At 36.8% G+C, this 22,895-nt stretch overlaps 1 protein-coding gene across 1 annotated transcript in view; it reads right to left on the bottom strand.

Annotated features, from left to right (window-relative positions):
- LOC121876078 (eIF-2-alpha kinase GCN2-like) overlaps positions 1-22,895 on the bottom strand; it is a 48,233-nt gene that overhangs the window by 22,028 nt on the left and 3,310 nt on the right. Inside the window, exons 2-14 of the mRNA XM_042380993.1 lie at positions 22,646-22,841; positions 20,418-20,587; positions 19,552-19,693; positions 18,880-19,049; positions 17,259-17,381; positions 16,042-16,813; positions 14,646-14,819; positions 10,801-10,983; positions 8,946-9,113; positions 6,830-6,980; positions 6,028-6,154; positions 5,453-5,641; positions 1,031-2,267 (exon numbers count right to left, since the gene is read on the bottom strand). Of these exons, the coding sequence (XP_042236927.1) occupies positions 1,031-2,267; positions 5,453-5,641; positions 6,028-6,154; positions 6,830-6,980; positions 8,946-9,113; positions 10,801-10,983; positions 14,646-14,819; positions 16,042-16,813; positions 17,259-17,381; positions 18,880-19,049; positions 19,552-19,693; positions 20,418-20,587; positions 22,646-22,696 (3,657 nt within the window). The 5' untranslated portion in view covers positions 22,697-22,841. The remainder of the gene's footprint in view (positions 1-1,030; positions 2,268-5,452; positions 5,642-6,027; positions 6,155-6,829; positions 6,981-8,945; positions 9,114-10,800; positions 10,984-14,645; positions 14,820-16,041; positions 16,814-17,258; positions 17,382-18,879; positions 19,050-19,551; positions 19,694-20,417; positions 20,588-22,645; positions 22,842-22,895) is intronic.

The following is a 22,895-nucleotide window of genomic DNA, read 5'->3' as shown; positions in this document are numbered from 1 at the left end:
TTGATTCCATAGCATGCTTACTATTGCGAGTTTCATTTGGTCGAATGTTAATGAACACAGCGCTGTCACACTGCACAAAACCTTATGAGCCCCTGTAAATGCACTAGTGAAGGGGACTGTACACGGTAGAAGAAAAAAATAACATCCAATTATCCACCATATTAAAATGGGTGATATTATCTATGGTTCATTAGACTAATTGTCACAAAATAATAGATTTTCCATTACAGTACTATGTATATATATGTATATCATACTGTATATGTTTGACAAAAATATTTTCAATAGGAATGCAAAATGGGAAAATTGGGTTTGGGTAATAAAATTTCACATTGCAGAAAACTTTTCAAGTATCGGTACATATCCATTTTATAATTCAGGTTACTACTGTAAAATTGTCATTGGTTTCAGTTATATAACTCTCCAAAAGAAAAGGCCAAAAAATGGTATTCATTCAAAAAAGAAAAAAAAATCTAAATTAATCTATATTAGACCTCAGGAGTTAATAAAAAGAACAACATAAAAATGACCTTAAGGGGAAATACTGTATTGTACAGTGCAGTATATTCACTTGAAAAGAATAATCAAAATTGGCCACAAATTCTTAAACAAAATATAAGTGAAATCTTAAAAGGACAAACTTCAAATGATTTTTCCCAGGAATTCACCACATTAGATAATGTACACTACCCAAAGCCAATTTTTTTAAAAACTTGATTAGTGTCTCATATGCAGTGAAAACAGTCACTTTTTTGTTAAAGAAAACTATGAAGTCATCATATGATATAATCTATAATCTGAGGGGGAAATCTTAAGATTTGAGGGAATACAAATGCCTGAAAGAAAGTATTATAAACACAAGAAGAAAAAAGTAAATCTTACAAAAGAGGCTAAGGTGATCATCTTGTCAGATATCAAATTGGTTTTCAATCACAATAGTTTTTACAGATTCACAGATTTTCAGTATTATTTGGTTTGAAATTTCTACATAGTTTACCACTCAAGCCTGGAAAAGCCATAATGGTCTTACCTTAAGTAATGTGATGACTTTTGGGTGCAGTTCTTCCTCAATTCCACAGTAACTCAGAATAGCACTAACTAAGTCCATGTGGCCAACACGGATATACACATTTTCACTCCCCCTTTGAATAATTTGTTGTATTATATCTTGTGCAACAAGCATGACTCTCGCTGAGGACTCTGGCAATTCTCTTTTTGAGGAGACAATGTCAAAAGCACATTCATAAGACTCCTTTGGTTGGATTCCAGATACTTTAGAAGCTCTCTGAACACGGTCAATACAATATCTTCTCATATACTTTATCTCACTCCGGGCAACAAATCGGGCAAAAGGGTATCTCAATTCAAATTGAGCCGACACAAGTTCCCCCTTACGTGCCATAAGTGACACCAAATTGTCTTTGTCATGATAGAAGGATCCTTTGGGTACATAAAAAGATGTTGGTAACCATATTCCCCCATGAGCTTTGAATATTGCTACAAAGAGTGAATGCAAGTAGTCACGGTTCCAGTAATGCCAATAGTCTGAAGAAATTTCCTGATTCACTTCAAAAGTTGCTTCCAATTCTAGCCTGGCTGAGGGCTTGAATACCAAGTTAAGGATATCTTGGTATTCAGATGACCTGACATTTTGCAACCGTGTTTCTAATGTTGCCACAAACTTCTGCTCTTCAGCTGTAGGGGGTGGCAAAAGTGGTGATTTTAAGATTTCATTTGTGCTCGGTCTTAACTGAGGATCCTGTTGAAGTAGCCAGGTTATTAACTCAATACATTGGGTATTTTTTCTCTCAGGTAAGTCATCAGGAAACCTGACTTGGGGTTTCCTTAGATCAGAGAGAATTTTTACTCTCTCCATGCCAGTAGTGAGTGGGGGGTATATCATTTCAAAGAAGATAACTCCAAGGCTATATATATCTACTTTATTTGTATAACTCACTTTCCCTGTGGCTTTAGTAACCTCTGGGGCAATATAAAATGTAGTACCAACCTGACCCGTCAAGGCAGTACTTTCCTCTAAATCAACCTTGGGGATCATCCCACCTGTTGTCTTTGCTTTGATAGCTGCTGTTGCAAGACCAAAATCACCAATCTTAACGTGATCAGCTGAGTCAATAAATATATTTCCTGGTTTAAGGTCACGATGAATAAGACCCTGTGAGTGAATGTAATGCAGACCATTAACCATCTCTTGAAATAATCGCCACACGCGGTCATCATCTAGATGTAAGCCGCTACTGATTGCTTGCCTGTAAGGATAAGACAGAAGGACTGATATTGATCAATACCTCTTACATAACACATGTAATATCTACAATATAAAGTGAAATAAACCTAGGTATCCAGTGAATTATAATTTAATTTTGAAAGTCTTCTTGGGAAGATGTTGCCAAACACCAACCCTTGCAGCAAAAACAAATCACCATGACCATTCAAGAATTAGGCAATGCAACTTGGTAGATATGTTTTTTTTTTTGGGGGGGGGGTGGTGTCATTTATGGGTCTCAAAAAAAAACAAAAACATGAAAGATGAGATAGAAAAGTAATCTGGAAGGTTATTAAAAGTGTTTGAGATAAATGGAAAATTTCTGACTACTATTCAAAGTTTTTAGAAAGTGAATCATGTGTCAGGTTGGATTATACAGTACAGTACTGTACTGTAAATACAGTATATTAAGAAAATGGAAATTGGTTCCTGTAAATGTAAGTCTACATCAGGGATGCATAATGTCATCATGAGTGTTAAGTATTCTCATGGGTGAATGGATGGGGTAGTAAGATGTGAAAGTACTAGAGAGAGGAGCATCTTTGGTAAATAGGAATACAGTACAGGGTGCAATGGGAGGTGAATGGGCTGCTGTTTGAAAATTATGCCATCTAAGTGGGCAATCAGGTGTGAAGTTACAAACATTTGTAAAAGTGCTTATAGGAGTCTGAACGAAAGTAAGATTATGAAAACAATTTAAGAAGAGAAAGATAGAATTAAACGTTAGATGAAATGAAAACAGATGATGGAATGAGATGTTTTAAATATCTAGAAAAGAATATGCTCTGTGAATGTAATAATGGATGACAAATTCAATAATAGATTAACAAAGAGAAATAAAACAATTAGTTATTAAAAAAAAATGAAAAGAGAAAGAGAGAATTATGTCACAGAATCAAAGTTAAGGTTGTACAGGTTGTACCTCTTTAGTCCGGCAACCTCGGGACCTGACCGGTGCTGGACCATGGAAATTTCCGGATCAAAGGAAATTCACCCTTTTCCTGGATAGATAGTGACTTGTGCATACACTTGGAAGCTTTTCTTGCTTCCTTTGCGTCTGTGAAATTAATGTTGTACAGTAGGTTCTATTCGCTGAGTTTTAATTCGACGTTTTTTATTGAAAAAAACACTACTTTTGGTGGCTTCGAATTTTGTGGTTTGGCGTCAACAGCAGAGGCGTGCTGGTAAACAGCGTCATTTCTCTATGTACAAAAGATTCATTATTGTTTATTACTGAATGTCTTTTTGATTAAATTCATGTTTGTGTGTGCAAAATGAACAATACAATTCATTAATAACACGCAGAATATTAAAACATGAAGAGACAAGACGGCATTGTTTTCATTGTTTACAAAACCAGTGACTGACTGGTTCTACATATAAAACTGAAGAAAATAAGACCCTGGTTGTAGCTGTAGTAAAATTTATAAGGCTGTTTTAAGTAATGTCATTTAATGTTAATAAATGGAACAATGGAAGTAGTTAACCATTAATGGTAAAGAAAAATAGTGAGATCGCATATATAAGTGCACACATATCGTCATTACTCTACATAAGAATATGAAAGCAACACTTATTTACTGTTCATATATATTTTAATTAATGTTTCTGAATTTAAAACAAAAATTCTACCCACCAGTGGTGGTAAAGTTGAAAACATAAAGACAGCCAATGTTGTTGTGTGTGTTTTTACTCGGATGACAAAGTTGCCAAGTCATCAGGTTTAACTCTAGCTAAAGCTGTAGAACATAAGAGCTTTTCTGTGTTGTTTTTAGTTTTTATTTAACTTTATCTGTGTTATTTTCGTTGGTTTATTAGGATGTTGCTTTATTACAGGTAGTAATTCGCCAAAAAAATAGGGTAAATAAGGCCAACTTTAGCCAAACATCGAAAGTACCAGACTCAAATTAATTTTCTCCATGGGGAAACTAAAATCGTTCCGGACCACGGGAGTTTCCGCACCACAGAATGCCGGACTAGAGAGGTACAACCTGTATAGTGGAATTATTGATTTGAAATAGAAAGAAGAATGGGATGTTGATGAATGAGGGAGAAAGAAGCAACTCAGAAGAAACAGAAATGACAACTTTGACACCAGTATGGGAGGAGATTAGGATGCAGAGAATTACAAATGCAGAGATTATATGAAGATGTGGAATTGAAAAAAATGTCAGGAAGAGAAGTGACCAAGAGTTTGCTAAAGTGAGATAACCATTCTGTACAGGTACAGTATTAAGAAAAAACCCAGTGAAGTAACGGAGAAGAAAGTACAATATAATTTAGAGGAGGGTGATAAGAAGGGGAAGGGAAGGCCAAGGAGATAAAAAGATAGGATAAAGGAAGTACTAGAAGTGAGAGGGATGGACATCTAGGGAGCAGGAAGTAAGTGTGAAAGGTGAGCAGGGGGTCAAGTGATTTATGGGACTGTTACAGCATTTAAAGTGAATGGAGTCTGTTTCTGTTCTTGATCCCAGCCACTTCCACAGTATAACAAGAAAAACCTTACAAAAATTACAATGAAAAGTGTAAAGCCTAACTGAATCTTACATAGTGCAATGAATATGTACTCAATCTGTTTCAAATACTTCAACCAGGGTACAATTTCACACACCTACCTAAAACTAATCCAAAAAGACTTAGTACTACTACCTAGGGCAGGGGTGGGCAAAGTGCGGCCCGCGGGCCACATTTGGCCCGCCAAATTATTTCTGTGGCCCGCCACTGCATTTGGCAATCAGAAAAAAAATTCTTATTAATTACAGAAAGGACAATTTTGGAAGTTGGGTGGACATAGCAGCAATACTGGCTCGTCGCTGTTAACCTGTGGCCCGCGAAGTGTGCCACCATTCATGAAGTGGCCCTCCATCAAAAATAATTGCCCAACCCTGACCTAGGGCATGAACAGGGTTATCAAAAACAAGAAATTATGAGAAAATATAAAAAATTTACCTATAGTTTCTATAATCTATGCAGTATCTTTTGATATATAATGGGGTCACAGCCTCCTATGGGAAAAAAAGTTAAAAATCTCAACAACAAGCTTGTGATCAAAACATTGTCATATTCCAAAGGTCAAATTACTTTGACTGATAGGGACTGTTAATCAATCTTCATTAATTACAGAACATAACATTCCAGATCAAGAAATAAAAAGAAACATTATTGTACCTTAAAGTGTTCTTCTCACACAACTGCATCTGGATAAAGAGGAACTGTAACTTCTTCTGTTTGGTAGACGAAGCCCCTGACTGTCCACGATCAATGTGGTCAATAAGACTGTCTGTTTGGTCTTGTGAATTCTGTGAGTGATAAAACTCAATGTTGTCCGAGTCTTCATCCTCTTCCTTCATCAATGGCCTGAAATATGATGCAAGAATTACTATTAGTTGAAAGCAGGTGTTCATTATTTTATCTCTAAAAGGGTGTAACTAATTTTCACTGGTGCTCTTCTCTCTCTTACTATCATGGCTAAAATACTCACATGTTGGAAAGAATTGTTAAGTCACAGTCTTAAACATAATTGTCACCAATTCAATAAACATTAGTGAATACCCTCCTAAAGGTCCCCCAAAAGTTAACTCATAAAATATCATATGCATGTCAAGATCAAAAATCATGAAACTTCCAAAGTGGAAAAAGTTCCTAGACTTCTTAATACACACAGCACAAATTAGGTAAACAAACCAAAAATAATAAGAAACGTTTCATGATGGGGTGCAACTGTATTTGTATTATGGTCTTACCTTAAGCTGCCCATGAGCCAGTCATCATCATCTTCATCACTCTCTTCATCAAAGTCTGCAGGTGTGAAGTCAGTACAATTTACATCCTCGTTAAAAACAATACTCCATTGAGAGTCCCCTCGTTCATCTGAAACATAGTAAGTTGGGTTCTAATTCAAAAGAAATGTTTTAGAAAAATATAAGATCATTGCCATAGGTTTCCTGCTTATGCTGTTTTTCTGCCAACTATATAAACCCTCAATAACTGCACCTGACATAGATCACTAATCCTGTAACAATGATGACAAGCGGCCCATTTACGTTTTTTATGACAAGCCAGGAATGTGTACAAGGTGGTAAGGAGCGAGGTCATCTTGGCACTAGTTGACACTTGACCTGATGTGATTCAATCTAATATGACGTGAGGTGAGTCTTCTGAGAAAAAGGTGGGTCAACTGAACACTCAGAACCTGCCACTGTGTATACCCGATACTGTATATATGAGGTACTAGCTTGTAAACCTGTATGACAATTTCACTGAATAAATAATATTATTATTAACTGGGTTTTGTTTTTAAAGTAATATCAATATTTTGGAAAATTCCAGATTTTGGGTTAATTTGACTGAACCAGAGCCCGATGGTATAAAATTATCAAAAGTTCAGTGTACATGTACAGTACTTCAGACTCATATAAATTCTCAAGTAGAGTTATTGAAGCTCTGAACAAAACTTTAAATCCCTTAGAAAGCCTCAAAATATTAAGAGTTAGACATACATACATACATACTCCATTATATCCTAATTCTAGATATTTAACTAACCTGTCAGTCCATGCTGTCTTTTGCTTAACTCCTTGAAACTTCCACTAACACTGGGGCTAACTTCTGAGCTAACAGTGATTTCTATGCCAAGGGATGCTGTTGAGCTGCTGGTGTCCTCATCCTCCTCTACACTTGTGCTATCTTCTGCATCCTGCAAGCAAACTTCAAACATTCAACATCAAATAATATGAGACATTTAATACTGCAGAAATACCAAAACATTAATGTATACGTATAAGGAATGCAAGCAAACTATATGACCATAATGTTAGTAAAACCTCGATTAACCGACCACATATGGGGGGAAGGGGCCGACGGGTAATCTGAAAGGTCGGTTACCGAGGTAATAGTACATAAAGTCTACGGAAATAAAACATATATTTTCAAGGTACGTTTCCCTAACCTACCTCAGTTAAATCCCTCTATTCATTTTTTATCATTTGCCATTCATATTTTAATAGAATTTGCTTTAAAACATTAACCACTTTAGTAAATAAATATGAACCAGCACAGAAACCGTGAATAAAAAATGGAAAAGTCAAAGAACATGTCATCACAAGAATTGTGACCAAGTGTTGCTGATGTGACTTTCTACCTCATTTACACACAATTGCAGGGTCTCAATTGCTTCTCTTACTATTGACAACACAACATAAATATATTGTTTCTCACTCTTGATTTTTTTTTTCATTTTTGCATTTATTTGTGGTTCTTCATTACAGTACTATTATTATTATCATTATCATTATTAATATTATTACATTATTGCCCCCCAGGCCCTGATGTGGGTCAGTGACCTGTGCCCAGTTGCTCTAATCCCTGTAAAAAAAAATTAAATAAAATAATTTTTTTTTTAGGACTTCGGGATTGACGGTTAATCCGAAAGTCGGTTAATCGAGGGTCAGTTAATCGAGGTTTTACTGTATTTTCGTTATTATAAAAAAGTTATCATTGTATATATGTGGTATGTGGAACTCCAGAGACAACTATTTGGTGAGTTAAGAGTATTTTTTAATATGGATACATGTATGTATTTTTGTAAGTCCCGAGGAGGAAAAAAAAAATTTATGGATTCGAAATGGGGTTTGCTACCAGCGTATGCAGCCCAGCCCAGGGAAAAGACAACACTGTTTGTTTACGTTACGAAAAGGCACGTTAGCGGGGCCCAGCAACAGGTGTGTACCAAGTATTTTTAGCTCTACAGTGGTCCCTCGGTTAACGAAATTTCGGTTAACGAACTGCCTCCCATAAGATTCTTAAATTCGGTTAACGAACAAAAATTCGGTTAACGAATTTCTTACGAACCGACCTCAACATGTTTTCGCTTGCACTGGCCGGTCAACCAGCTTTAGTATTAGTCCACCAATACATTAATCGGTTCTAGGGCTTAAATTCCTTACTATATTAGTAAATATCAAGAAGTTTATACTATTCAATAATTTTAAAAGTTAACCGAGGGACCACTGTATTCATAATTTTTACTACGTACTATCGTAAACAAACGGCCTTGAATTGCCAGCTGTCTCCAGCATTGTTCGAAGAATCTTGAACGAAACTGTACATTAATTTTTTACGAACTGTAATGTACTGTACATCTTCAACTGATTACATACTTATGTTTGAGAACACATCATAATCCCTCAACCGATGGTCCTTCTGATAATTTGGACTGACAATAATGAGAATACATATACAGCTCCTCCCCGACTTACGACGGGGTTTGGGACTCAAATCCAGGTCGTAAGTCGAAATGGTCGTAAGTCGGAAATGCTTAAATAATACATAGAAAATCTAAAATGGGTGTCTCTTTTTCTTCTCAGCACCACAAAACACTCACTTTTAAGCTTGCCAGCCATTTTAAAGTGAATTACAAACGAAAATTTTGTCTGTGTACCGACTCTAGGACTCCAAAATACGTAATTTGACCAAATTTTGGTATGACTGAGGCAGGTCGTAAGTGCGGGTGGTCGTAAGTCGAGTAGGTCGTAAATCTGGGAGGAGCTGTACAGTATGTACAAATACTTCCATACATACACACATATAGCAATTATACAAGGTAATATTGGCACCTGTATGCAGACTCTTACTAAGAAACTTATTCACATTAATGCCTTACCTGTGTAATCTCATCAATCCAAGAAGTGTAATAACGTACAACATTGTCATGATGGAGAGAAGAAAGAAGCTTCACTTCCCGAGTTATCTTTCTTCTCACAACTTCACTCTGCTGATCAAGTCTTATCCTCTTCAAGGCATAAGTTCGATCATCAACTTTGTTTTGAACCTGTTAGTTAAAGATCAATGTGAATAAAAGTGCATATGAAAGTTAAAAGTGTGCTACAGACAAACAATGTACAGTACAACCTCTTATTGTGTACTTAACTACTGTACCTAGGCTTCATTTGTATTTGTTGCATAAAATTATCATTGTGAATAGTATACTGTACAGTACTGTAATTACTTAATAAGACAGAATGGATTCAGTTTGTGAAGTACAGTACTGCTTCTTACCTGCGAAGAGATGACTGATTTGTATCTCACTTTTAAATGCCATTACAAATCAATGACTACAGGCAGTCCCTGATTTATGAAGATCCAGTTTACAAAAATCAAAATTTCTGATAATTAATTTTTGCACCTTGTTTTAATTTGTGTATGAAAAGTCTTGCATTACAAAAAAATTTATTTATTTTTTCTTAATTTTTCACAGAATCGGATGATGAGGTACTGACACAGGCCTTTTAGGGCTTCCTGTCAATGGAAAGAATAAAAAGTTAAATGGATAAGTTTAACATTTCCTTGTCAGATAAAACATCATCAAAAAACAATTCCAGTGAATGCAAAACATCTTAAAATGTATTTAACAGGCTGTGCAGATTAGCAGTGCCTGTCAGCCCGGCTATGCCCAGACTGGGGACCAAGTAAGTGATTTTTCATGTCCGTGTGCCTGGCACTTGCCCAATGGACAAGCTAATATTTTGAAAGGAATATTCCTAAACAGAAAATTATCAGATGTTTAACATGTTTAACCAGGGAGGTCTTTCAATGGGCCACTTGTCATCAGAGTACCAGGATCAGTGAACTAGGTCAGGTGCAGGTAATTTATCTCTACATTAAACCACCAACCACCTCTGGTCAGTCGGTGTCAAGTTGTCAACATGTCAAGGGAACAACCAAACTAAGAAGCCATAGAAGTGAGGTGACAGGAGTTATGACCTCACATGACAAGTGTTACTGCCACTAACACCAGATTGTAGGGGATGGGAGAGTGGTAGTTAGGGTAGGACAGGTGATCAAAGGTGCTTTCTCTGCCTTCCCATACACCCTGAAGGTGAGAAGTGAGGTGACAGGGTTATGACATCATATATCAAGGGTTACAGCCACCGACACCATTTAGACGGACACAAGTGATCTGTGAGTTAATAGTTGCAATTAAATTGAATGTCTTAAGTGTTTATTCAACTTCTACCATAAATAAATCCAGACAAGCAAATTTCCTCCTAAAATTTGTCAAGTAAAAAAAAAAATGTCCGAACAAATACATTTTTAAGTCACTTGCCCAAGTCAAGTAAATGTTCAACATAATCTGCACAGCCTGGTCTTTATATATAGTACACTAGACTTATTGTAAGTGCATCACTATGAAATTAAAACTATGTCTTGGTTGGACCTTGCAGCCTTGCACTGCATTACAACTAGTGGCACAGTTTCTCAGTAACTTCCATGTCCTTCAGTACATGTTTTTCACTTATGACTGTATGTTTATTATTGGCTTATAATCATTGTTGTGCACCAAAACTTTTGTAGCATTTTTTAAGTTTTGGGGAAGCCTTATTAGCAAAAACATACTGTATCAATAGGAATCTATGGGAAAATGTGATCTGATTTATAAAATGGTTTTCACGAACAGAATCCTTTCATAAATTAGGGAATGCCCGTTACTGTACATCGAATTTCACCTAAAAATTTACCTTAAAAACATGGCCAAATCCTCCTTTTCCTAACCATTCAAGGACAACATATTCTTGGTTTAATCTTGAATGTCCTTTAAGGCTAGCAGGCAGATGGAGTGAGACCTTAGAGGATAATTCAATCCCAGTTCCAGAGCATCCTTCCTCATCCTCTGCTTGTGATTCACTGTTGCCAGGAGAAGCCTTTAAAGAATTTTTTTTTTTAGAGGACTCATTCTTCTCAAGCATGTAAGATGTAAATGTGGAGTGTTATTCAGTAATAATAATAGTTCAGAGCACACACAGCTGGTTCAGATTTAGGAATAAAGGAGAACAGATAGTACAGATCTATGTAAAAAGCACAGGTACAGTAATTTCCAAGTGTTTAAAGTGCCCCAAAGGCCTTTAATTGGAAATATCATTCGGTGCAAAATAATTAAGGTGACAATTTTATTGGTCACCAAACGCAGAGTTTTTTCAGCCAATCAAATCAACAGATACAAGAACACTAACTGGATGAGAAATTGTAAAATAAGACACCTCTGGTACCTGGAATAAATAATAAATTCATGTTAATAAATAGTCAATTCAAGGAAGAGGACAAGAAATTTCTTTACTAAAACTGATGGAGAAAAACTGCATATAATAACTATATATCCTTTTTCCTCAATTCCTACATGGTTCCCGGGTTACAGACACCTCAAAAGGGGACAATAACAAACAGGAACACTACACACATACAGTACACTTCATTATACTGTAGCCTCAGCTTGTACATTTACTACAGTACTGTATATGACAAAGAACCTTATGCTTAATATTGATTATAAAACCCTTATATATCAGTTCAATGTGCATAAGGTGGCAAGTCATTAGGCTCTTTCACACTAATACTATCTTGACCTAACTAATAGAACAAATACCTCAATTCATGTTTTAAGGATTAAACAAGAATCAAATTTTTAAATGATCCTAACTTCTGAATGCTTAGAATCTATGGAAAACTATAAAGATATTTTGTGATTTTTTATTTCATAAACATTCCCAATCTCACAAAATAACCCAGGACTCCTGTACTTGCTGTTCTCTATTTCTCAGTCAAATGAATTATTTTCCCTGATGTGATAAAATTAGTTTTTTGGAGGTCTAGTTGACCTCTCTTTTGGAAGAATAAACTAGCATTGATAGATCCTTCATTGGAGGCAGCAGAACAAGTGGGAATCCCAGCAGTGAGAAATGCAAACCGAGATTTGAGAAAATGCTCCTTTAACTGTACAACTCTCACATATGTCCCAGTTTGGTTACTGTATACAGGCATGGAATCCTTAACTCTAGAAGGACCTAACATCCCTAGAAAAGGTGCAACATAGAGCATTTAATACTGTATGATTCTAGAACCATGTCATCTCTATTATCCCAGTAGAATTAGGGCCCTATGACTTACAACCCTTCAAACAAGGCACAATAGGGCAGATTTCATTTAAACATTCAAAATCCTGTTAGGGATGGAAAACATGAACCCAGGCTATTTCTTTGTGATATTACACACCACCAACATTAGGAGACATAACTACAAGCTTGCCAAGTTATCATGTAGAATGAACATAAGGAAACACCTTTTCACACAAGAGGGTGGTAGACCTATGGAATGGTCTCCATGAAAATCTCTCTAATCCGGGTATCCGAACGAATTTCTGAGGATTGCATCATGTGTATCCCCGGAAAATTACAAATCTCTCTGTTCCGGGCATGTGAACTAATTTTCCTGGAGTTCTGAGAGATCGCATCACGTTTCCAATACGAAGACGTGTACCAGGCACAAGGATGGGCAGACTCAGAATGCTCATGAACTACGATTTGCTACCACTATCATGTGACTGCATGGGATGCCTATGATTGGCTTATGTACTATTTCACAGCCTATCTCCTCAAATTCTTACAACATGACACTATTAGTTCATTGTCTGCTGCCATTGTATAATTTGTTCACTCACTGCTGTTTTCTCATACAATTTATGTTGTGCTATACTGTACTATACAATACTATGCCAGCATATAATCAGTCAAGAATACTGTTAAAGCAGTGTTAAGATAAAAAAAAGGTTACAGTTACGTATATTGTACTGTACATTCAGTAAGTGTTAAAATACTATATGCACAGTACTATACATAACAGAGTGGACACTGTATGCTTACTGTAGACTTTGTGTATAGAGGGTGCATGTACAGTATACTGTACAGTGCATGTACAATCCCTCCTTCATGGAAGGAGAGGAGAATGACAGCAACACCTGCTACAGGAGATGGTACAGTACAAAGGCAGGCCATCCTGTATCATCATATCACCATTTGGCCTGCCTGTATTACAAGCTCAAGACAACAGCATCTCCGGGTAAATACAGGGCTGCCTCACTTATCGCAAAGGTTATGGGCATGAAACTCGTTGCGAATATCGAAATTGCGAATAGCGGAGCAATTTCTCCCATAAGAAATAATGTAAATAGGGGGGATACGGGCATCGTGGTGGTCACTGCCATCAGATTTTAACACTTGTTTTACTCAATACTTTAGAACATAAAATAAATAAAGAAACAAGGGCATAACATCAAATAAACATCAATAACAAACACTTTGAGTTTATTAGGCATATATGCTTACAAGTACACTGTACAATATACAGGGGTACTTTACATGTTTGAGTGTGTGAGTGTTTGAATGTGTATGTGTGTAGGTGTGTGAGGTTAAGTTTTAAACGTAGACATCACGGAACCTCGCCACCTTCGTAGCAGTCAGTGGTGTTGCAGACCAGGCCATCTCCTTGATCTTGTCGGCGCTTTTAAATATAGAATGCCCCGTAGAGGGAGCCAAGCCGTGCACGCGCCCAATCACCGACGTTCCTTCTCCGTGTTCATTTATTTTTACGATATCCAAATTCACGTCCAACGTAACTGCCACACCTGATCTCTTAGCAACATTGCTGGAAGTTTTAGTAGCTGGTCGCTTAGGCATTGCGAGATCACACAAAACACACACCAGTACGTGTGAGACTGAGGTGAGCGGGAGCGTATGGCGGAGGAATACGTACACACACTGTCCTACGCTACGGTTGAGGCGCGCGGTTCAAAATTTTTGCTCGTAAGAATTTGCGAATAGTGGAAATGGGTAACAATAAATTGATTGCGGATAAACAGGGTTACGAATACCAAGGCTATGAATAACGGGGTTTGCCTGTACAGTATAGTGTATACAGTACCATAGTATATTTTGTTTATTTACAATATATTGGATGTGTACAGTGGTGTTTGCATTAATAAATACAGCTCTGTGTCTGTCAAGTGAGATGTGTAGTTTAGACTCATGGAAAACTTTCCCCAGTACCCAGAAAAATTCAAGAGATAAAAAAAATTTGTCTCCATACCTGTCCTGGAACCACTCTGTACCAATTATTCCAGCAGGCTGAGATGGTTAGGGCATGTGGAGAGAATGGATGAGACCAATTTGATCAAAAGGTGCATCAGCCTAAATGTGGAAGAGAGGGTAGCCAAGGGTAGGCCAAGAATGACATGGGGAGAGGTTGTTAGAAATGAATTTAGAGTGAGGAACCTAACAAGAGACACTGTAAGAAACCGTGCAGAATGGAGAGCTGCTATCAAGTAACCGCCACTAACCCACACAAGCGTAGATTTTGGCTGTAAAACGATGATGATGGTAATGTTTGAAATCCCATACTGGCTATTAAGAAGATGAGAAATATAGCAGTACTGTATGCTGTATCGTATTACTAAATTCTTTACTTTTCTCACGGCACAGATTCCACAAGGACGTGAAGTCAATTAATCTTCTTTATAAACATGTGAAAAACTTACTTCATCAATTTGTTCTTTATCAGGAGATTTCTCACTTCCTCCCGGTGAGCTGTGCAAGAATGAGTGAGTCAGAAGGCGCTCTGATGTCCATCTGTCTTGCTCATTTACTTCTATACACCGCTGAATGAAATCTCGTAATTCTGTACTTAGAGTGGTTGGTAAAGTTGGTACAATCTGTGGAATTTAAATAAGTTTTTGCCATAAATAAAGAAACAATTTAGGCAAAAACAAATGCACTAAAAATAGGTACATATTCCATAATACTGTATCTTTAAGAATGATTAGGGTCTGTTACTCTTCTTACAAATTGATTTACAGATAATCAAGTACAACATCTTTATTACTGCACCATTGTATCACCCTGAAGATCAAGCTCAAATCCAGATGCAACTAATGTGAGTCATGTGAGTAACTCAAGACTTTATCTGTGACACTACTCAGTCATGTCATTGCTCAGACATAGTCAGACTCCCTCATTAATTGCATCACCTGTTTCCCGTTCATCTACAACTACTCCATTAGCATAAGCAACCCCAAATTTAAGACTCCATTCAAGAGGCAAAAAATGAAATTTAACAAGTGATATTACTCGAGCACCAAGAGAGAAATTTTTGGCCCTACTGCTACCTTTGATTTACGGCCCTTAATGCCCAGCCCCATCACCACCTTAATGCTCTACAGGATTCTAAATACAATGAATAAGCATTATGTATGATATAAAATTGAGAATGATTTCTCTATTACTAACTTGATTTGTGACGTAGATTAAAAAATAAAAAAATTTTAGTTTCATCGGTGTATTCACATAGCTATACAACCTTCTTGACCTACAGAGTAAGCAGATGTTTTGTGTTACCCCTTCCACAATGTCACATTTGAGAATTGCCTTAAACCCAAATTGTTTTCTTGTAAATGATAATTCCCTTGTAACATAACTTCAGGGTTCTATTCAATATACAGTACAGTACTGTACTTTAAAGAAACTTAATCAACAAATTCTCCAAAAAATTGGCATCATAGGTATTTGCTCATTGCTGATACTGTACTGAAAAATGAGATGGTGGGGCAAGCCACTAAACTGTTACTGGTACTCATGGCAAAATCAGATACACTGCATATACCTGTACCTGTACTGTATGTGATGAAGACTTGGTGACAGTATGTAGCATGCTCAGTAGTATGAAAAATTTTATGACAAGAAACTCTACCGTACTTCAATTGAAACTTTCTATATAACGTTCAGAATACGCAGACAATATGAACTAACATGACGTGTAGCAAAAGGTACACTGATGTACTGTATGATTGAGGGATTATATAACTCCTAAAAAAGTAAACAATATAAGTACAGTATAAGTTGAAAATCACCAAAAACACAAAATAAAATATGTCTTACTTGCTCAACTCTTTTACCAAGGAAAAGTGAGAGGACGATGAGACCGAGCCGATAAATATCATTCTTCTTACCGCCTCGTCCTGGAGATAATGGGTAGACTGATGGAACTTCAGAGTCTATGAATTCAACCACAACTTCCACTATTCTTCTTCCCACTCCATAGTCCGCTACCCTAATTTTTTGAGACTGAATATCGAGGAATATACAAGAGTCTCGGAGGTCTCTGTGCACAACATTGTTCTGGTGCAAATAGCTAAGGGCCTGCAACGTTCCCTCTATAATGTGTTTCATGAAAGGGATATGGATGGGGATGCTACGATCCAACCAGTACTTCAAGGAAATTCCCTGTACATGCTCTTGTAAAACAGACACAATGATACCTTCATTTGGACGATGAATGACTTTCATACCCAGGTAATGAACTAAATTATCATGAGAGAACCGTAGTAATGAACTCATTTCCTTCTCTAAAGCAGAAAATTTGCTTATCAAATCTTCAAACTGACTTTCTTGTCCAACTTTCATGTGATTTCCTCTTCTTCCTGTTCGTTTAGGTTTGACATGCCACTGATAGATAACACTCCTCTCTGATGATCCTTTCTCTCGCGTTTCTAGTATACAGCAGCCTTGATTTTTACGCTCCCCTATACACCCCACCACCACAACAACACGTTCTTGTTTTCCTGCAAGAGAGAAGTGCACAACAGTACTTCCTAATGAATCTCCTGATCCACTTTCTGTGCTGCATTCAGATAGCGATCGACTCTTCCCTCTGCAAGTACAAAATTACTTTAATCAAGGCAGTGTACTAATACTTGTGATTTATTGGTGCATTTCTCACTTTCACCTTCAATTATGAGACCAAATCTTTAAAAAAATATCTAACTGATGATAAGAGAAGTATTGGAGTGCATAAGAAAAAAAACAATACAATGAATCAGAGTTTCTTGTCTCTTACTTCCAGCATGACCCAGATAACAGTATATTAACACTCCAAAATGTACAACACAAAATATGATGACAAGGCATATCATTTCTTACTTTGAAGTGAAATAGTTCTGACAATGTTGCAATACAGCTCAAAATCTATGGCAACCTTTGTACTTAAAAATCAAAATGTAGACCTACTTTTACTGGCATACAGGCAAATAAAGAAATGAATGAAGGATTTATAAAAAAAAATCAAAATGCTTCATCAAAATACTGTACACACTTACCGCCTAGGAGAATCTGACACTTCAGCACCAGGTATCTTGTCACAGTTAAGATCGGACAAGAAAGATGGTCGAAACCTTTGTCCTCGTCTCTGCCTCTCTTCTTCTTTTAATTCCTCTTTCACTCTGAGCAAGGAATAAAAAGACACTTGTTTTCAAGGTTTGCAGTGCCCTGGTGGGGCCTCACACACAGCTGCCAACACCAAGTAATGACCTGATCATGATTACAAATGATCTAATTATTGGATCAGCTTTAAAAATATACCTGATCTGGGATGTGATATCAAAAAAAGGCAATTTTGTCTCAATGTTATTCAAATTCTACAAGAGCATTCTAAAGCTGGATTATCCCGTGCTGCACCCCGCAAGGTTGGGCCTGCTCTCACACATGCTGATTAAGGAGCTGAGTTCAAAAAATAAAATATGAGTAGCTAAATGATGGTAATTATTGACCCTAGATATAACATAAACCATTATAGTGTAACTAATTAATTGATTCATGTGCATTTTTTAGCTATTTTTATACGATTTCTAGTTAGAATTAAACTCCAAGTTATGTAAAAACTTCTAACCTTGGTATTTTAGTTTTTTTTAACTATCATCACCATAATATTAGTTTAAGTTTCATATTATTCATACCATATACACTATCTGTACAACACTGTACAGTAAACCCTTGCCATTTGCGAGAGATAGGTTCCAAGAAATGGCGCGAATTGGCAAATAGCAACTTATACTACCTTAGTGCACTACTGTATACCTATACCAAACAACTGACCAGCCGTGGCAGCACTCATCCCCTTTTAACTTTTCTAATAATAAAACTTTCTTTGTCAGGGTCATCAATGACTTCTGCCTTTTACATTTCACTCCACTAGCATCAGTAGCACTGACACTAGGCAGTCTTTTAGGGGCCATTTCACACAGAAACACTAAAGTTTTGAGTGTACAGCATGAGATGCTGCGTGGGGTGACTCGTTGTGCTGCGAGAAAAGGCTTGCGAGCTAGCCACCATCTGCTTACCGCGAATCGTTGAAATAGAGAATGGCAAGGGTTTACTGTACAGTATATAGTATCACTTTACTGTCTTTTAGTTTAGTCTGAATTAAATTATTTTAATTTTCCCCCAATCTGTCATTGTAGTCCCTAAACCCTTCCCCATTAGGTTTAAGCACAGTATTACCTGATAACATCTGCAGTTTTGACATTTATGTAACTAGTTAGAAATGTAACCCTCATGAATGTTGAGGTCCACCTGTACATAGTATGTAAATTACACTTCTTAAAGTAGAAAATGTTGTAAGAGACTCTTCTTCTCTTCTTAATCAATGGCAGTTGATGGACCTTAACCAATGAGGGCAACACCCATGGTTGCTTCATAAAGAACTCTAGTATAAAGTGAGAAGTTAAAACCTTTTCGGAAAAGATTACCTTCTCAGGTAGTGGGCAGCACAACCAATCCCCCCCTTCCATTTGATAACCTCACCAGGACACCATCTCAAGGTGTACTCAATAGGGGTGTCTTCCTATTTTTTACATTGAATATTGCATTTTTGTAGATATAAAGACCTGGAAATTTCATCACAAATACTGTCCAACATTCCTGCATTACAGCGCAAGTTACCTGGCAAGTTCCTCTCGCATGATAGTCCGCTGCTTTTCTTCTTGTATTTCTTTCTGTCTTCGAATTTCTTCCTTTGCTTGTTCATTTGCTTTCCTGCGAGATTCCTGTCCAGCAACCATCTCATCATAGATACTGTCTGTATACGGTCTTGCATGTTCACTGAGGTAGTTCTGTAAGATAGGATGCTTCAATCACCAAACATTGAAATTTCAAACTAAATTACAATGCAAAAAATACAAATACAGCATTGAAAAATAGAACTGAGCCTGGATCTGTCATCTCTAATTCTGTGGCTGAACAGGATATTAATAAGGAGACATATGGAAGAAAATTATCTAAACTCCTTTTAGAATGTAAACTTGTACCTTCATCATACAGGTATATGCCTACAGTGATTTGTTAACTGATGTTACACTTCCAATGAAAGCAGAATATAATCTGACAGCCAATACACCCACCTACCCACCCAAATGCACTCTAAGGATCAACTCCCAGTATCCATGAATAACTGATCTTAAGGTTTTACTTAACTGAAACAAGTGATGTCTCACACAACAACCCCCAAACCAAATAATCAAAGAAAAAGAAAATGAACATACAGTTTTGACTTGCAAACAAAATTAACACTTTATGCCCCTTCTTTATAGGATAAAATGTGTACACAAAACTCACTTGTGTATGCTGACAAAGTTCTAACATAACAACTGTTCCATCTTGAGCCAATTCATGAGCTTTTCTCAGAAGCTGACAATTAAGTTCCTCCACTTCCTTTGCAGCGAGGCCATTGTATGATTCTATCATCACAATAGCTGGCCTGGAAGAACAAAAAACATGTGAAAATTCACTGAAAATGCAAAACTCCTTTCATTACATGTATATTTTTTTTACAAAGGTATGGGATAGTGAAAATTGTTGAATACTGCCCAAAATATTTACAGGGAGTCTGAAATATGTGTGTTAGAGTTTGTCAGGAGGTGGAAATTTTTTCCCATTAACAGTAGGAATACATCAGTAATGTTACATCCCCAAGGTAGCTCAATATTTCCATATGGTGAGCAGAAAGAATTGTGCAACCAAGAAATAGGTACAGATAACATGGATTAAGTGGTTGATTTTGAGGGCATATAATGCAGAGCCAACTGTAACCTTCATGCATGGACTTAAAAAATAAATACTGTACAGTGAAGTTGACAGAAAAGAAGCATAACACACAGAGTAGTTGAAGGTATGGAAGGGGTAAATTAACGGAGACAGTAAAAACAATTAACTGAATAAGTGAGTTAGGGTGTATCTAAGGTTACAAATAAAAGTACTCTCTTAGGGTTGTTAATTTACTTATAAAAGAGAATTACCCTTCCAATTAACAATTCAGTAGCCAGATACTGTACACAGTGTACAGTATTCTATTTCCCTTTCCACCTACAGTACAAATGCCTTACACTATAAAATCAAGTACTGTACTGTACAATTAACAGTTGATTTTTTGACTAACATCACAAAGCTTAACAGCAACAAATTTATGAAGGCTATTATCTTACTCATATGGGTATCTTTCAGTTGTATCTATTTTCAACACCACTTTGACGTGAGTGTGAAGTGTGCCTCCTTGTGAGTGATGAGGGCCCAGGGTAATTTGTACTTCAGGTGGTCTAGACACTTTCCATGCATCTTTTTCTCTTAAGTCGAGAAATTCATCAATATATGCACTCTGAAATAAAAGACAGTATCTTAATTATTAATTTATCAAACAACAAACTTTCACATTTAATAGCAAATATTTCCAACAGTAATAGTCATGCAAAAATATGTTTGGTTATCACTACTTTATAATCATATACTGTACAGTATAGATTTACCCTCGCATGAGCCTATTGTACATTCTCCAACCTTCAACCCAGCCCCTTACTCTTCCTTAAAACAACTCCCATGCACATTCTGTGCAAATTCTGACATTTTTCTGACACTAAAATTCTGCTCCAAAACTTTTTTATATATTAATATTTTGCATGAAACCTCACACGATATTAATGAAGATACTGTAATAATTAATTTCTTGAGCAAATAGAAATGGATTTTGATGAAACTAAATATTTTGGGTGTTATTTAACAATGAGTTTGGTAATGCGAGTTTTATCTTGTGGCCCACACAAACATCAAAGGTTTCTCGGAGTCTGGTTTCCTCCTAAACTAACACTGGATAGGCTAACTGCCCAAATGGCTAATAAAGTGATAAGTGGTGAAAATCATAAAAAAAAACGTTTATTTGCACTATAAAATCCTACTATCTTTCTTTGAATATAGCACGTATACAACCAATATACAGAATTACAGATTCCAAACCTTTCTAAGGGTTATTCATACAAGCACATTTCACCATATACAATAAATACAATACAGTAAGTCCACGCTTAACGTCGTCCCGCTTAACATTGTTTCGGCACTACGTCGCTGAACTTTAGAGACCAAAAATTCATTTAACGTCCCGGTGATCCGATACTACGTCGTTTTGCATCATCACGGACTACATTTTACGGTGCATCACCCGCTCTCGTCTGGCCACGCTATGCTCTCTCGGCTTGGCGCAGAGTCTCAGTGACTCACCACCCTTCTCCTCTCCCACCCTCCTCTTCCCCTTCCGCCATCTGCCTCCTCTGCTTCACTATCCACCACACACTCGCTCTACCACCTCCGCCCATCAGTGAGTACCAATACAAACTTAGTAGTTGTATATGTATGCATTATTTTCTATAAAAATGGCAATGATTTTCTGTATATGTAATGTATTTCATGGGGCAAAGGGAGGCTCAGGAACGTAACCCCCATATTTTATCTATTTCTTATGGGGAAAATTGATCCGCTTAACGTTGTTTCGTATAACGTCGCATTTTTAGGAAAAGAACCCCGACGTTAAGCGAGGCCTTACTGTACTGTAAACTGTACTGTACAATACAACTAATTTACTAACATTTAGGATGACACAATTGTAATTTAATGTTTGTTCCAATCATCCTCTCCTGGTTCAGTTGATTAATTACTTAAAAAATAAAGAATGTATAATGAAAAAGTTTGCTTCAGTGAAATTTTATGCTCATTATATCAATCACACCAAGAAAAAAATAAAATAAATCCTGATATAAATAGTAGAGTACACTAGTGTACAGTATACAGGTATCAATTTTTATGAAAGAGCTTCTTACTTCTGACACTCAGATCATAAGCTACAAGTTAACTGCAAGGGTCTAGATCAGGGGTGGGCAATTATTTTTGATGGAGGGCCACTTCATGAATGGTGGCACACTTCGCGGGCCACAGGTTAACAGCGACGAGCCAGTATTGCTGCTATGTCCACCCAACTTCCAAAATTGTCCTTTCTGTAATTAATAAGAATTTTTTTTTTCTGATTGCCAAATGCAGTGGCGGGCCACAGAAATAATTTGGCAGGCCATATGTGGCCCGCGGGCCGTACTTTGCCCACCCCTGGTCTAGATCTCCCATCACCACCAAGACAAAACTAGCCATTGCTAATTCACAAAGTCTTCAAGACAAAACTCATATTACCAGACTCATTGTTAAATAACACCCAAAATGTTTAGTTTCATCCAAATCCATTTCTAGTTGCTCATGAAATTAATTACTATTGTAGTACAGTACTGTACTGTACTGTATTTCATTAATATTTCGTGAGGTTTCATGCACCATCTCATATTGTCAAACCTGGAATTAAGTTCACAGAAAGACAAATTTAAAAATACATGAGGACACTTACCTTCATGAATTCTACCTCTCCCTCAACAACTTCAAGACGGGAGTCCTCCATAGTGAGGATCACGGCCTACCGAGCAGTTTTGTCTAACTGTCGTCTTCTCCACATTTTGTGCAGTAAAGTTACCATTCTCTCCATATACTGTACTGTATGTCAAGTTTTCTGCATATCACAGCCAAAGCAAGATAGTGAGAAGTCACTGTAGAAAAAAATTACATCATATACACTGTATATACTGTATCAAATTAGTACA

The sequence above is a fragment of the Homarus americanus genome, unplaced genomic scaffold (genome assembly GCF_018991925.1).
Source record: "Homarus americanus isolate GMGI-L3 unplaced genomic scaffold, GMGI_Hamer_2.0 scaffold34921, whole genome shotgun sequence".
NCBI lineage: Eukaryota > Metazoa > Arthropoda > Malacostraca > Decapoda > Nephropidae > Homarus > Homarus americanus.
The sequence above is the reverse complement of the archived record's forward strand: the minus strand, read 5'-3'. Positions and strand labels throughout refer to the sequence as shown.